The 14,907-nt window shown below is 48.5% G+C and overlaps 3 protein-coding genes across 3 annotated transcripts; 2 read left to right on the top strand and 1 right to left on the bottom strand.

The window, feature by feature from the left end:
• Positions 1 to 312: 312 nt before the first annotated feature.
• Positions 313 to 2,130, bottom strand: F9C07_9010 (MYND-type zinc finger protein samB; the record flags this gene model as incomplete). Its single annotated transcript, XM_041286558.1, has 1 exon — positions 313 to 2,130. The coding sequence occupies one exon, from the start codon at positions 2,128 to 2,130 to the stop codon at positions 313 to 315; it is 1,818 nt and encodes a 605-aa protein (XP_041148179.1).
• A 5,698-nt stretch (positions 2,131 to 7,828) lies between these two features.
• F9C07_2165556 (G protein complex beta subunit SfaD) lies at positions 7,829 to 10,652 on the top strand. Its single transcript, XM_041293311.2, has 5 exons — positions 7,829 to 8,416; positions 8,513 to 9,225; positions 9,292 to 9,381; positions 9,443 to 9,562; positions 9,625 to 10,652. Exons 1-5 carry the CDS (start codon positions 8,299 to 8,301, stop codon positions 9,643 to 9,645), a joined length of 1,062 nt encoding a protein of 353 aa, XP_041148178.1. The 5' UTR covers positions 7,829 to 8,298; the 3' UTR covers positions 9,646 to 10,652.
• A 1,177-nt stretch (positions 10,653 to 11,829) lies between these two features.
• F9C07_9008 (putative phosducin) lies at positions 11,830 to 12,817 on the top strand (the record flags this gene model as incomplete). The annotated part of the gene is made up of 3 exons (XM_041293310.2): positions 11,830 to 12,402; positions 12,464 to 12,693; positions 12,749 to 12,817. 3 exons carry the CDS (start codon positions 11,830 to 11,832, stop codon positions 12,762 to 12,764), a joined length of 819 nt encoding a protein of 272 aa, XP_041148177.1. The 3' UTR covers positions 12,765 to 12,817.
• Positions 12,818 to 14,907: the final 2,090 nt, after the last annotated feature.

Genomic DNA, 14,907 nt, shown 5'->3' with positions numbered 1-14,907 from the left:
AAAGGCCCAGTGTTTGGGAAAACACCGTGTGCAGATTCATGACCGCTAGAAGTTATCCATATGAGCAGTAAACAGGCATCATGCCCAACGTTAATGGAACAGTGGGTGTAATAACAAGGTTTGAGATATGGGAATTGCAGGAATAGACAACACACAAAAGGTATCTTGAGATGAAGAGAAACGCCGCCAGGTTCTGAAATGCCATGCACGGGTAGATGTGGAATCTCGAAAACAAAAAGAAAAGATGGCAGGTATGACGCTATGCAAGCCAGGTATGCATTAGATATATTAGACAAAGTTCATCCGTTCATATCATGGCGTGGTGTGGCACCAGTGACGATGATACACCCACGCGGCTTTCTGACAATCTTTGCTGCAGTACTTGGTGCGGCGGCAACGGCGACACTTGGCAAATTGTCGCTGGAACTCTTCCCATTTACCGCACTTGTAGTATGCGCATTGCCGAATGCCACCTCTCGACTCGTCCTTGCGGCAGAGATTCCTCATGACGACGCAAGCCCAGTACTGCATGTCTTTGGAGTGATGACGCACCGTAAACTTTTCCACCAAGGGGAAGATGTTGACATCGTCAGGAAGCATGTACTCCTCCTCTTCCTCTGGCGGTTCGATCGGCGACGCTCCTTCTTCCAGCATCTGAAGTTCACGGTCGACTTTGAGCTTCGGCACGAGGTGAGAGTGTTGGAAATATGACCGAAGGTTGCAATACTTCGAGACGTAGGCCAACAATTGGAGAGACATCAAGACATCCTCATCACGGGGCATTGTCGTCAGGACATTCTGAGGGACTGCAGACCGGTCGCGGAAGTACAGGGTGTATGGACTCGGGACGAGAGCGGGAGAGTTAGCGTTATTGGCGGCCTGTGTCGGAGATAGCCCCAGAGCCGTGTTGGTCTGCGTGGTGTCGTTGTTGATGATGCTGCCATCCACCGTGGAACGATGACTGATGTTGAACGTCTCGGCTTCTTGGCTTTCGGACGGATCGGTCACGGTCAGATCATGGGAATTGGAAACGCCGTCTATCATAGTTTGCCGGTCGCTCACTTCGTCAATCTCCATTTCGTTCTGGAGGCCAACAATGGGCTCCGATGTCTCTGCTGAGCCGGCGTTGTCGCCCAGGGTGGAGCCTTCTCCATTCCCATCATCAGAATCTCCCGATGCCGACTGTTGCTGCCTCAACGTGGGTCGCTGTCTGGCGGCAGACGTCTGGGCATGGCTACGAGGCTGCACAGGGCCGTTGGGGGTCGTCGGGGAATCAGGCTGCGATGTAATCCCGTTGTGTAAGGTGGGCAACATGCTGGGGAGTCTTTCCGTGTCCCGCACGGGACGCAGACCGAAGCCATCGGCGGTGTCCATGGGTGGCAAGGCGGTAGCCAGGGGCTGCATCGCCCTGTGACGATGGCCAGTGTGCAAATGGCGACCATCGTGCGATCTGTGGATGTGGGCCTCCTGTCCGAACGTGCTTCTCTCCGGGGGCGATGTCATGGGGGCACGAGGCGACGAGGTGACGTCCATGGCGTTTGTGTCGGGCGCATTTGTGTTTTGGTGGAGGAATGCCGGGATTTCAATCGACGGGGGAGGTGCCTGGCGGCGAGAGGTGCGTTGCTCACTGTTGGATGACTGGTCTGGGAAGGACGGGCGTCCGGTCACATCGCCCGCGGCAGGAGCCGCCTTGGGGTGATGCCGTGATGAGTGTCTTTGGTTTTCGCTATCCGCTCGTGCCCGCGCCTTGTCCACCACCTTGATGTAATTGTCAAGAATGGTCGCAATCACTGGCACCATGTCCGCTTCGACTACCCTCGTCCTCACGCTCTCTGAGCCCCGCACCCCGATGTTGACCACACACTGGAAGGCGAGGCTCCACTTCCACATTTCCATCAAATCTCTACTGCGACCCTCTTTGAGGATGCAGACCAACCGTTCAATGCCGCCATCGACCGTGAGGATATCGCGAATTCGAGCGGAGGAAGTGGTCAGATAGGCGAGATGGTTGAGTGAATTTATGAGGGGCAGTGTTGATGTGCAATCGAGGGCACGGCGGTCGTAAAGGGTAGTTGTGATGTTCACCGAAGCCTTGTTGACATTTGGGATGCTGAAGTTGACCTCCCGCATGATGGGCGAGAGGATCGTAAAGGGGATAGGTTTCGTAGATGAAATTCCGTCAGATGAGGGATGTCAGGACGATGGAGAATTCGATCCGTGGTGGCTGCTTTCCTCCCCTAAAGTAAGATGGGAAAACCAATTCGCTCAAGGTGTGACTCGAGGGGGGAGTGAGAAGTTGGCAGAGAATCTAAAGGAGATTCGGACTGTTTATTCCCAGGTCATGAAGGGTTAAACGTGAAAATCTGCGATAGTCTAGGGGGGACCCTCGGGGCCAAGTCGATGATTGGGGATGGAGGATGTTTGCAGAAAGGATGAGGAGGTTGAAAGGGAGATTTGATCCAAGCCAAGACTCGTTCGGTCACCAAGTCCGTCAGGCCTAATGGGTGATGATCCACCGGGAGATGCGAACGCAATGAGCGCAAAGATGAAGAGAACTGTACAGTACAAAAAGGAGCCACAGGGATAGGCGGGAAACCCCAAACGATAAACACCACGCCGCGTGAATGTCAGGGAGACGGAGTCGATGTTATGAGTTGACTGATGGGGGCAAAAGTCGACCGAGAGGGAATGAGAGTGACTTCGGGGACTTGGCTTTTTGGGCCAAAAAAGCGAAAGCGGAGTCTCTCCTTCTCAAAGTCAGGCGCCTCAGGCGATTGTCTCCCGTTACGGAGAACCGTCCTCTTCTCCTGTGCCCGCCACCCGCCACTGCGACCAAATTTCTTTCTATTGTCGACCTCGATCGATAGACTTTCCTTTCGGCCCTTGCCCTTTATTTGCTTATTTCTTTCTTCTCATTTCATCCTTTCTTTTTCCCTTTCTTTATTTATTTTCCCACCTGTCCTACGCAGTGGAGATGGCAACTGCAACCTAAGCACATCTTCAAGCGCTAGGAATTGCTTGTATTGAGGGGAAATCGCAGCCCGTAGATCGTAGAAACCGATGCTCCTTGTAACGAGGACTACGCCTTACCAATTACATGGTATTCCGGCATTCAGATACTTAATGCAAACCATCCATTACGTAGTCTTGCCTTTAGTTAAATTGTCGGGAACTCCGGTAGGGTTTAAATAGATTAGAATTAAGGTCCATGCTGAACACATGGGATTCTTCTCTAACCAGAATGTTCTCCATATAAGGGGGGCAAATTGATTACGACTATGTATTCATATTACTAATTCTGTAACGTATGTGGCATGCTTGTTCTGCTGACCTGATCTCACCGCTTCGCTTTCCGCTTTGACCCAGCCCTAAGATGAACCTTACTTGGATCCACGAGATATTGATCTACGAAGTCCACCAACACGCGATATACTGGACTATTGAATATATTCAAATGTAGTCTAGACCATTTTCAACCAGTGACATACAATCAAAACAGACTTGCAACGTACTCCAGAGTACACTCGCACCATTCCTCTAACATACCGCCTTGTCAAGTTGTCTTCTCTTTGGAGAACTCAATAGTGCTTCATATTCATATTCCACGTTTCCTACCTCTAGATCACTGTTGGAAGCATGTCGGTTCAGGGTAACAGGTCCCTGATCATAACCACGACATGCTATAAATCTTCTGCTGATCTAATATCTTATCTTGTTTTTCTTCCCGCTTCCCCCGTCATCTTGAGCCCGAGGAGTCCATTTCGAGCCCAGAACTATTTTTGAAGGTTTCTGTATACAAAGCCGAGTATTCTCAAGGAATCTATTCTCTTTTCTATCGGATGTACGTTGATATGTCCACCACACCAACCATGACCAGTTCTAAGCCTTATTGACTATTATGCTGGCCTACAAATCCTCAAATGCCAGCCATGACATTTCCATAACTCATATATACCCGAAAAGGGCAAGATGTCGTATGGCACCCAGACCCTCATCATGTGATGCCCAATCGCAATACACATCACCGAGTACTACAAGGCCAACTGCCATGTGTCGGATTATTTTCAATGGACATCATTATCGGATGAACTATCCTCATGCTAAATCCGAGGCCACAGGGCGATGGTCAAGATATATTCCGCTGAGCAGCCATTCGGCTGTATTCAATCCATTGGCTCGTCAAAATTACGTATATTCGGTCCAGAGATGCAGATTATCGGCCGTTGATACCTCTGCAGCTGAACATGGGCCTCCATAGACTACACTTGTTGAATTTTGTGAGCCCGTGCTATGAGCTGGACTATAAGCTGTATATGCTTGTGCGCTGAAACCCAAATGGAACTACTCATGGGTACTGATTGCATATGAGCACTAGACTCACTTCCCTTTTTTCTTTTATTTTTCTTTTTTCTATTTCTTTTCCCATACTCATATGCAACCTAACCTCTATTGTTTAGGACCGAAGTCACAAGACCTTGATGCGGGCCCAACATCGAATATAGTGCAGGATAAACTACTGTGGGTAGTCTCACGAGTCAGGTGGTAATATCGGAGCCAGGAACAAAGATATCCTTGACTCATGTCATCTTGAAAGTTCTATTTCACCGTGTATCACACAAACTTCAGGATAGCTCATAGCATTACATACGACCGACAAAAGCTCGTATGGAAGTATCTATTCCCCGACACTCCCAGCACAAGTCCTTACCCAGAATTCAACCGCCATTTCACCTGTGGAGAGTGAAGGGCTTTTCAGGAAATTACCTCCCTTCTGGGCTCCCTCGCTTATGAACCTCCAGCCCCTCCGGTGGGTTTGCTCCGTAATGATGCCCCATTTCCGGAACGAGCGGAGTCCTGTAGATCCAGCACGCAAAGACCAACTCGGAACCCACCATTTGGTTTACTCTCATGAAACAGAAAGACTCTGCACAATACGGTGTCCCCAATGCCAGTGGTGTCAAGGCTTCAAAGTACTGATATGATGGTGTTGTTTGGAAAACTCGAGTCGAATATCTGATGGCCCCCTCGAAAAGGTGGTTGTTATCCGCCGTTCAAGTCTTTGATGATCAATACTAGCTCCATGATCTTCCATGACTTTCAGATTTTGACCAACAGAGTATGACATTTAGGTTCGCAAGTGTCCTTGCGAACATACTCCGGAGTACTCCGTACAGTACGGAGCATATGGAGTAGTATTTGAGAACCATGGGACTACCACCAGGTTCAGGTACGACAGCAAGAACCAGCATTACAGCCAAACAATGACTTGTCTTAGCAAGACGCACAGACAACCCAAGGTTCTATGATTAGAAACCAGACAAGCGCTGGCTGCAAAACACAGCGGAAGCGACCACAACTAGCCGCCGCCCAAGAATCAGCGCTATCCGGAGCCATTCCTACAGGAGGGCTAAGTATGATCCATTTATATCGTGTGGCCTGCAGGATTTAGGGTTATTCCAACGCCCTTTTCGTACTGACTCTGTAGACCAGTGCTATTGTTGTCCCAATAATGCACGGTTGATGAACCGACTGTCTAACCGGAAGGCTTGGGATTCAGCTTTACCCGTTCAGCCACGGGCAGCTGCGCCTCCATTTTCCGGCAAGAAAATTGAAACGCTACTAACCGGCATAGCCGGGCCGGGGGGGGAAATCCATATGTCGTCACAAGGTCAAAATTGGGTTGGATGAGAACGTCCTTTTCTATCGAATCGGTCTGCTGTTGAAGAGAGCAGAAGGGTTGGTCAATACGGAGTAAGGACTCTGCAGGACATGGCTAAGTGTGCTGGGCAACAATCTGGGGCAAAAACAATGATCCTCTTTCTGTACTATAGCGCTTTATTATTATTAATCACGGGTAATGACGACCTCCGCTGAGGAGGGGCGTTGGTCAAACTAGTCAGGCACGGTCTCCGAGCTATGTTCTTAGCAGTGGAGCTATTGCTCGAGATGAGGACAGTCTCACGGACCACTCGGAACAAAGTCTCAATCGACCAGATCATTGGATATGCCGACCAATTTCCGCGATAGAGCCCCCACTTCAGGGAACACTGACCAGCATTATCCACAAATCACGTCCACTTGTTCATTTATCCCTATCCACAGTACGTAGGTTAGACCCGAAGTATTTACGGTGCTGTTACAATCTTTACCCTCGCTACGTAGTATTGCCTTCGATGACCGATACGGAGGAAGTCAGTCAGTCAACAGTTCCCATTTGTAGGTTCGGTGTCATGACCCGTATACCTAGAGAGGTAAATTTAATGGATCGCCTTTATTCTCCGAGCTCAGCAGTTGATGTAAGTGATAATCAATATACACTAGTAACTAGAATACGATTATAGAGAGCCTACTGCACACTGTTTCATGCAGTACCCCAAGGTTGTACAGCCGAAGCACAAATAAGAATGAAACTCGTTGGTATCTGGTGTGTGGCTTTGTCCACCTAGGGTTGTGGGTATCACCAGCCGGAAATGCAAGGCTAAAGACATCTGCATAGGTCGTGACTTGAGCTGAATGTATGGACATTCATACTCTGGAGTACATTTATACATTGGCCCAATTAATCTCCTTGCATGTATGGCCGCCTATGGAGTATGGCCGCCGGCATTTATAAACATGACAGCTACTTCCAAATCAATATGGGATCTGCGGGTTACACGTTGATCCTTATTCTCGTTGAATTTAGGATGTCCTCCCACCCTGCGGAGTACATGCTGCTGCAACTACCCGGAGTACCCAATTATGCGAACCGCTATATGAAAGTTCAATGAAATAGATAATACCAATCCTTGCCTCGATCTATGGAAAAAACATGGAAAGTATACCAAAATATAGTTGGAGAAGATCTACTCGAGAACATGGATTAGATTATATGGTGCAATGCCATACAGCCATGTCCGTTACCTCGACCTAATCGGGCAAGGCTCCTTGACTACTAGTAAGGGACTACTTATTAAGAGAACACTACACTAGTTAGTTAATGACTCCATAGCTATAAACTTTTTGGCTTGCATAAAACCTACTAGGACCATGTTTGATTGTATGAGCCTTAGTACAACCGACTGACACACTACAGAGTCCGTTTGTAGTCTTGACTGTCGTTCGATCTGATTGCTATCACTCGCATTTCTCTACACACTCTCCCAATTTGATGCTCCACTGTCTACTACTGTATTTCAACGCTGATTTTGGTCCACTTTTGCTAACTTTTCCGTGGTCTTTTTAAGTTTCCGCCCTCCACTATGTGAAATTCCACCATGGCCAACCAGGGTATGTGTAAATGGTGAGGACTCCACTGGGTATGGAGGATGGAAGATTTCCGTTTCTTCTCTGCCTCCCCTTAAACTCAACCCCCTAAAGTAGGTACCTACAGTTAGTTAGTTGGGAGCTGAGTGGCACCCACGCTGGCTGACCAATCATGGTCTCTTGTAATTGGGACATGGTATTGTGAAATCTCCATCAGGAGGCTCCAATCTGATTAATTAATTTAAAAAAAAGGCATTTCTCTTCATTATGTTCTGTTCCTGTTGAGCCGTTGGATCGATCGCGTTAAGAAGTAACCACAGAAGTCTCTCTATGTTTAATTTGTTTTGAACATTGATCGTCCAGTGAGATGGGAGAATCGTAGTCTGATCTCCATGTCAAGGCTCATCATACGTTGACAGGTGAAGTTGTAGTAGTACTCAAGACCTCCTGGTGGCAGTTCCGGACCGTCGGGTGATTATTGGTGCTATTTACTACTGCCCCGGGGTTGCAATTGCTAACGACAACCAACTCGTCATCTGAGATGCCTTGTATTTTATTTGAATTGAATTGAATTTTTCTTTACCTCTTACCTTTTGTACCTCCCCTTTTCAGTTTGTTCATCCGATTTTCCCTTACCTTAAAATATTTTATTTTATTTTATTTTTTTCGTTTTCCTCTCATTCCATCCACATAAGCAGTTTCTTTTTCCCCTGCAATACAGACCAAAAATCCCCCCCCCCCGGGGCGAAAGTTTCCTGCTTTTTCGCTCGGTCGCTTCCGCCGGACTCGCTCCACATCCAATCAAACCCCCCTCTTTCGCTCTTCGCTCTCACCCTTCTTCCCTCAGCTTTCACCTACCGCCCTCTTCCCGCGTCCCCTCTCCCCGAATCCTTCTACACTCGCTCCCAGTCCCCTGGATATCACTCAGACGCCTGTCGCTGTCGACCCTTCTTCCCCCCTTTTTCTCTGTCTTCTCCGTCTCCTTCTCTCGTTCCGATCACGCCCACCTGTATCAATTGATTATCACCCTTTCCAGGGGCTTGCTCCGTCAAGATGGCAGCCGATATGAGCGGCGAGCAGATGCAGGCCAAGATCACCGCGGCCCGGCGCGAAGCTGAAGGCTTGAAGGATAGGATCAAGCGCAGAAAGGATGAGCTGGCCGATACCACTCGTATGAAATCCCGTTTCCATGCTGTGAGGGAAGAGCAGCCCCCGACATTCGGGGACTTGTGTGCTATCTCCTGAAATACTGACAATGGCCGTGCAGTCCGTCAGGTCGCGCAAAATCAAACCGACACTTTGCCTCGCATCGGAATGAAGCCCCGTCGGACGCTCAAGGGTCATCTCGCCAAGATCTACGCTATGCACTGGTCGACCGACCGACGTCATCTCGTCTCTGCTTCGCAAGATGGAAAGCTTATAATCTGGGATGCCTACACTACAAACAAAGTCCATGCAATCCCATTGAGGTCATCGTGGGTCATGACCTGCGCCTATGCCCCGAGTGGAAACTACGTTGCGTGTGGTGGTCTAGATAACATCTGCTCAATCTACAACCTCTCTTCCCGCGAAGGTCCCACGCGTGTTGCGCGCGAGCTGTCAGGACATTCGGGATACCTCTCTTGCTGCCGCTTCATCAACGATCGCCGTATTATCACCTCGTCCGGAGACATGACTTGCATGCTGTGGGATATTGAATCGGGCTCGAAAGTGACTGAATTCGCCGACCACCTGGGCGACGTCATGTCGATCAGCATTAACCCTACCAACCAGAACATCTTCGTCTCGGGCGCCTGCGATGCTTTCGCGAAACTCTGGGATATTCGTACCGGAAAGGCTGTTCAGACTTTCGCCGGACACGAATCGGACATCAATGCTATCCAATTCTTCCCCGACGGAAATGCATTCGGCACGGGCTCGGATGATACTTCCTGCCGTCTCTTCGACATTCGTGCAGATCGTGAACTCAACATTTACCAGGTACGCCCCTTCCACCCCCACCCCAAACCAACACAGGTAGTAATTGATCTAACCCAAATTCCTCAGAGCGACCAAATATTGTGTGGCATCACTTCCGTTGCTTTCTCCGTCTCTGGAAGATTGCTTTTCGCTGGTTATGACGATTTTGAGTGCAAGGTATGTTAATATTCAAAACGAACCTGGCGACGAAACGGACAATTGGCTGACTTCATGCAAGGTGTGGGATGTTCTCCGAGGCGACAAAGTTGGCTCTCTTAGCGGTCACGAGAACCGGGTCAGCTGTCTTGGAGTCAGCAATGACGGCATTAGTCTGTGTACAGGCTCTTGGGATTCTCTGGTAAGCATGTCGTTCTTCGTCAGGTCGCGGTGCAGTGTCCTAACATCTTTCGCTCGTCACAGCTCAAGGTCTGGGCCTGGTAGAAGCCGAGAAATCCGAAGAAAAAAAGCAAAGATACCCTGTCTCTGTCTTGCCATGTCCTTTTCCGATATTTTCACAACATAATCTTGCAGCAATAGGTCAAACATCCGCCGTTGTACGATAATCTTATTTACCGAGGAGCAGTATTGTCGCCTTACTTCCATAATATGTGTATTATGTGGGAATGCTGGCGAAGTCATCAAGAAGGGAACGACGAACTATCAAGGGCAGACTATCAGGGTGGTTGGGCATTTGAATCGAACCCTGTCGCATCGCACGACACATAATCATCCAAAAACAGCAACAAAATTACACTATTCGATGACTTACGTGGTGGTCTTAATAATGCCGCCGATCGACAGGCCACTGGGGATTGTTGCAGGAGACACCGCGTGGAGATGCCTCTCAGCAAAAGTTGTTTAGCTTCAACCCATCCTCCGTAGGCATTGGAGATCTGCCTTGATTTCTTTTTTTAACAACTCTCTTCTAATATTTACCCATGTCTGCAAATTTTCCCCCCTTCCCCCCACTTTTCTTTTCTCTCTATTTTTTCCCTTTTTGTTTTCTTTCCTTCTCCAATCCTTGGACTTCTTGTGATTGCTCCTGTTTTTGATAGCCTCTCTTACGCATTGATCTCTGCATGTACTCTGTTTTTATTAGCTGGTGGTGGACAGGGAGGGAATGTTTCCGAACAAGCTATGATGTTTTCCTTGTCTGACTCGTGATCACTTTTTTTTCCCTTTTCCTAATTACCTTGCCTGTTTCTGAAAGTGTTGGATGTGCCATTTGACTATTTTCATGAGAGCTTGTCTCGACCTGGAGTTGGGTCTTACTACGTTTCAGCGACTCCTCTTTTTTTACTTCTTCTTTGATCCCCGCCTTATTTTCCTCCATCCCGTTTGATGGTATCTTATGGTTCTCCATTTGCGATTAGCTAAGATTTGGGGAGATGATTGACACACTATTGACATATTACTGGTACAAATGGCATACGCAGTTACTTTCGGAACTCTCGTACGCAGTGTTGGCATCTGTCAGCTGCTCAGAATCCTTGTGAACATGTATTAGAGGTTTTGCTTTTGAGCCGGCTAGTCCCCATTGAAACCGGCCCTCCGAGCACCTGTGAAGGAGACCCATAGCGCATAATCAGGGCCCTTTCCTCTCTTAACACGTAACTGAACTTAACTGAACCGAAGGATGCGCTCCACCTTCTACGCATGGGAGGGTTGGGTTTCGAAGTGCACCCAAATTTGAGTGAACGGACGATGGAATTCAAATGATGGCAGTCTGGAAAGAAAGAGATCCTCGTGTCGTGCTCGTGATCAAGCACGGACCTCGATCATGGATGAGCAAATGGGTGGTAAGAGAACTGTGTTGGAACCTGGAAGATGCAAGCGTGAAGGATGAATGTCGGTGAACCGAGTAATCGCCAGCCCACGTGGTTGGCTGCTAAAAAAAGGAAAGTTAATTCATTGTCTGTCACTTGCTGACTTCTTCCTATGTTGGTTCTTATGAAAACTAACAATAACTTGACCATGACCCGAATGGTGAATGGAATGTTCTTCGTCTCTTCTAGTCCACGGCAATGCTGAAACGGACTCCACTTTTTGAAACACAGGGAGGAGAAAAGGGGGGTGGGATGCTGATGACGAGAGGACAATGGGGCGCATTAGGATCGGCCCCATCGGACGCTCCCTCCGGCTGTTCCAAACTTTCCCACCAAGTTGTTGTTTCATCCCGCCACTCTTAGCCTCCACCCTCAGTCTCGAGTGAAGTCAATCCGCCTCTCTTTAGCATCATTCTCGTCAGGAGGTTGCACAGACACCTTCTGAAACAACCATCCAAAATATAGTCGTCATCATCCTCGCCGTTGTTCATTGTTTTGTGCCCCAATTCTGCCGGAACGAACCCTAAAGTGGAACGAGTTAGGTGAAAGAAAGAAAAGGCAACAGGCAACAGGACAAAAATAAAAGGGAAAAAGGAAAGAAGAAGGCTAATATTTAGGACGAGAAGAAAACAAAAAAAAAAAAAAAAAAAAAAAAGCAAAGAGAACCGAAGGAACACTTCCCTGCCGGTGGTCGCAGATCAAGGCGCAGCCCGACTCTAATAATATCCCACACCATCATCGTTCATCCTTCGCTCGTTAAAAAGTCTATATACCCCCCTCGTGTTCCTTTCCTTTCATCATGTCTTCTGCCCAAGACGAATTCAACCTCCTGGTTCAGTCCAATCGGGAGAAGTACTCTACACATCCTGAGGATCGTGACAACGACTCGGGTCACGACTCCAATCCTTCAGAAGACGAACAAGACCACCCGCAGTTCTCGGACTCCGAGGACCACGATCCCACTATGAGAACCGGCTCGTCCACCTACCGTGTCCCAAACATTGTCTTCGATGCCAACACCGGTCCCAAGGGTGTTATAGCCGACGCTCAGGCCTTTGAGCGCGCGCGCGCAAGCTCCTTTCGCAAAACACTGCATCATAATGACCATGCAAAATACGTTGCCGACGATTCCCACCTTCTGCATCATACCCCGCCTCCGGATGGCTCGCTCAGTGATGAGGACGAGGAACACTTCCTTCGCCAATGGCGCGAAGAGCGTATACAGGAATTAAGGAACCGGAGCTTCCGGCGGCCTAGCCCCCGGCGGAGAATGTATGGGTCGGTCGATACAGTCGACGCGGTTGGGTACCTTGATGCCATTGAGAAGGTCACATCCGATACGGTAGTGGTTGTTTGTATCTATAATCCCGAGGTATGTTTGGCACATTTGATTACTACACCATAGGCTGAAATGTCACTGACCCCTACCACAGTCAAAGACCAGCGCTTTAGTAGAAGACTGCCTGGAAGGCGTTGCGCGCAGAAACCCAACCGTCCGCTTCGTTAAGCTCCATCATGAAATTGCCGAGATGGATTATATCAGGGCTCCGGCATTGTTGGCCTACAGAGGCGGTGATGTCTTTGAGACTATCGTCGAGATCGTCCGACAGATCCCGAAAGGTCGCGACTGTACCTCTCACACTTTGGAAGATTTACTCAAACTGTACGTTTTACTGGGTCTGACACGCTTGATGTTTCAGATATGCTGACTGTCCCAGATACCGAGTGCTGTAAATACCCAGTCGTTCCTACTGGATTCTCATATAAAAATTACGGGTCGAAGTGCGCCGGGCGCTATGACTTCTTCCTATCATAGCATTATTATCGAGCGTTAGAAATCTTTCTTATTGCAGGCAGGCTGTGCCATTGTTTTGTTTCACTTTTTCACCCGAATGCATATACCAGGTGTTCCGGTTGGCGACGCATTGTGGATCTCATACTCTTTTTTTTTTGGTTTTATCTCATTGTGCAGCCTTTTGGGTTTACGTGGAGTGATTGAGCTTGAAGATATCCAAGAGTGGTTCCGTTCCGATATGTCTATATTGCCTTCGTGGGGCTCCTTTGCATAAAATCTCACTATGATTGTTCCAATTTCTTGTATTAAGACCAAGTTGATTTCAAGTATTGGCGTATGTCTCCGTATTCATTAGCCGCGAACTTTCGTTAGCAAGCTTTCCGATCTCTTTCTTCAAGGAATCCAGCATCAAGGTGCATCCTCCTGTTGGGGTAGTTGTCTTGACTCGTGTAGGTATATTCGTTTCATCCATCCTCCGCATGACTGCGGTAACCTTCCGTCCCCTCTTCTTCCTTTTGTCTTTTTTCTTTTTTCAATATGTTCGATGTGTCGGGGCCGTTGCCCTTTCCCATTTCATCATACGGTCCATTGGTCAGAAATACAAAAAGCAGTTGGGGTAAGAAAATAAAGGAAGCAGACCAGGATAAAAGGAAAAAAAAAGCGACAGTGATGCAAATAGGTAGATGGAGATGGAGAAGGAAATTGGGCCCCCCCAAAACAATTCACAGAGCGCCCTTCTCTTGCGTGAAATCCCACAGCATCTTGATCAGGGTGTCTGGTAGGGTATAAAGATCGACATGAAATTCTCCCTCTGCAGGAATTGATTAGTTCTTTTTGATTCTTCCGCTTTTCTTTTACAGAATGTGTAACGTGGTACGCGTAGGGAACTTACGTTCGACGTCGTTTTTGGTGTACGAGTCTGGGGCTTTGTTGTCGTGTACCATCTGCACCACTTGGAGAAGATCGTCTTCTCCGAGTCGTTGGAGGCCATCGGCTAACTTGTCCATATCCACCTGGAAAGAACGATTTCATGTCAGGTGATGCTCTTGGTTTGGGCTATGGATGAAGGTAGTGGGGGCCATACGCTCTTCTCTGTTCGCTTCTTCTTCTTTGATCCTTCTTCGCTAGCTGCGGAACGCTTAGATTTCACTCCATTCTCGTCTCCGGGAACGGGGCCTGATTCACGAAGGGCTGCCAATAAGGCAGGCTTGGGGTTTTTAAATGTCTGACATCACGTATGAGCGGTCTGCTTTGAGCGGGTGAATGGGCACGGGCAAAGAGGACGGGGACACTTACGATGACGTGCTTGGACTCGTAGCGTGTCTGTGCAAAGTTGAGGTCGTGTGTCACGTAATGATCCTTGTCGGCGTGAAGGGTGATTTGCATGTCGAATTCACCCCATCCTTCTTCTGAGATCCTGAACGGGGGGTTCTTGAAGGCTGTTGTCATCTTGCGCGTCAGTGATATTTCCTCAGCGTTCCCGATGGTGTCCGGCAACATCGCTTTCCTCGAGAGTTTCAAGCCCAGGCGTGCGGCTCAGTTTGTAAAAAAGGAATATACACCAAGTGTTGGAGGGATGATAGAAAATAACGTACTTTGAATGGCCCGATCCCCGAAACTAGGATGAAGTGTATACGTCACCTTGTCGAAGACGTTGGCCGGCACTTGCTCTCCGTGGTCATTGACAAGGTAAATCTCAATAGACCACGCCCGGAGGGGGAACCCTTCAACACCCGAATCTTTGTTTCTAATCGAAGTGGAAACGCGACCAGTCAGCAAAAACAACAGCTAAAGAAAATCCCAGTTGGCGTTCCGTAGGTCATAGCCACAGCGACTTGCGGAAAAGCAAAGTCACCGCGCCTTGGTTGCTTTGCAATCGCGACCTCGAAAGTCCAGGTAACCAGAAAGTTTAGGAAAGTGTGACTGCGATGGGCGCGTAGAGTGGGCTGATGGGGAAGGAATGATTTCATTCTATTGGGAGGGAGATCGGCGTGCAGGATTCAACATACACAACATGCTGTTCTGTGACCAGCCGGACATTCCTCTTGACCTAAATGGGGAGAAAGACGGCATTAGTTGAAT

This window comes from Aspergillus flavus, chromosome 5 (genome assembly GCF_009017415.1).
Source record: "Aspergillus flavus chromosome 5, complete sequence".
Taxonomy (NCBI): Eukaryota; Fungi; Ascomycota; class Eurotiomycetes; order Eurotiales; family Aspergillaceae; genus Aspergillus; species Aspergillus flavus.
The sequence above is the reverse complement of the archived record's forward strand: the minus strand, read 5'-3'. Positions and strand labels throughout refer to the sequence as shown.

Bases quoted from the DNA above. Each gene is read 5' to 3' on its own strand.
- F9C07_2165556 (XM_041293311.2), top strand. From the start codon at position 8,299: ATGGCAGCCGATATGAGCGGCGAGCAGATGCAGGCCAAGATCACCGCG. The intron at 9,226-9,291 runs GTACGCCCCTTC...CAAATTCCTCAG, and splicing joins GTGAACTCAACATTTACCAG to AGCGACCAAATATTGTGTGG. The intron at 9,382-9,442 runs GTATGTTAATAT...ACTTCATGCAAG, and splicing joins ATGACGATTTTGAGTGCAAG to GTGTGGGATGTTCTCCGAGG.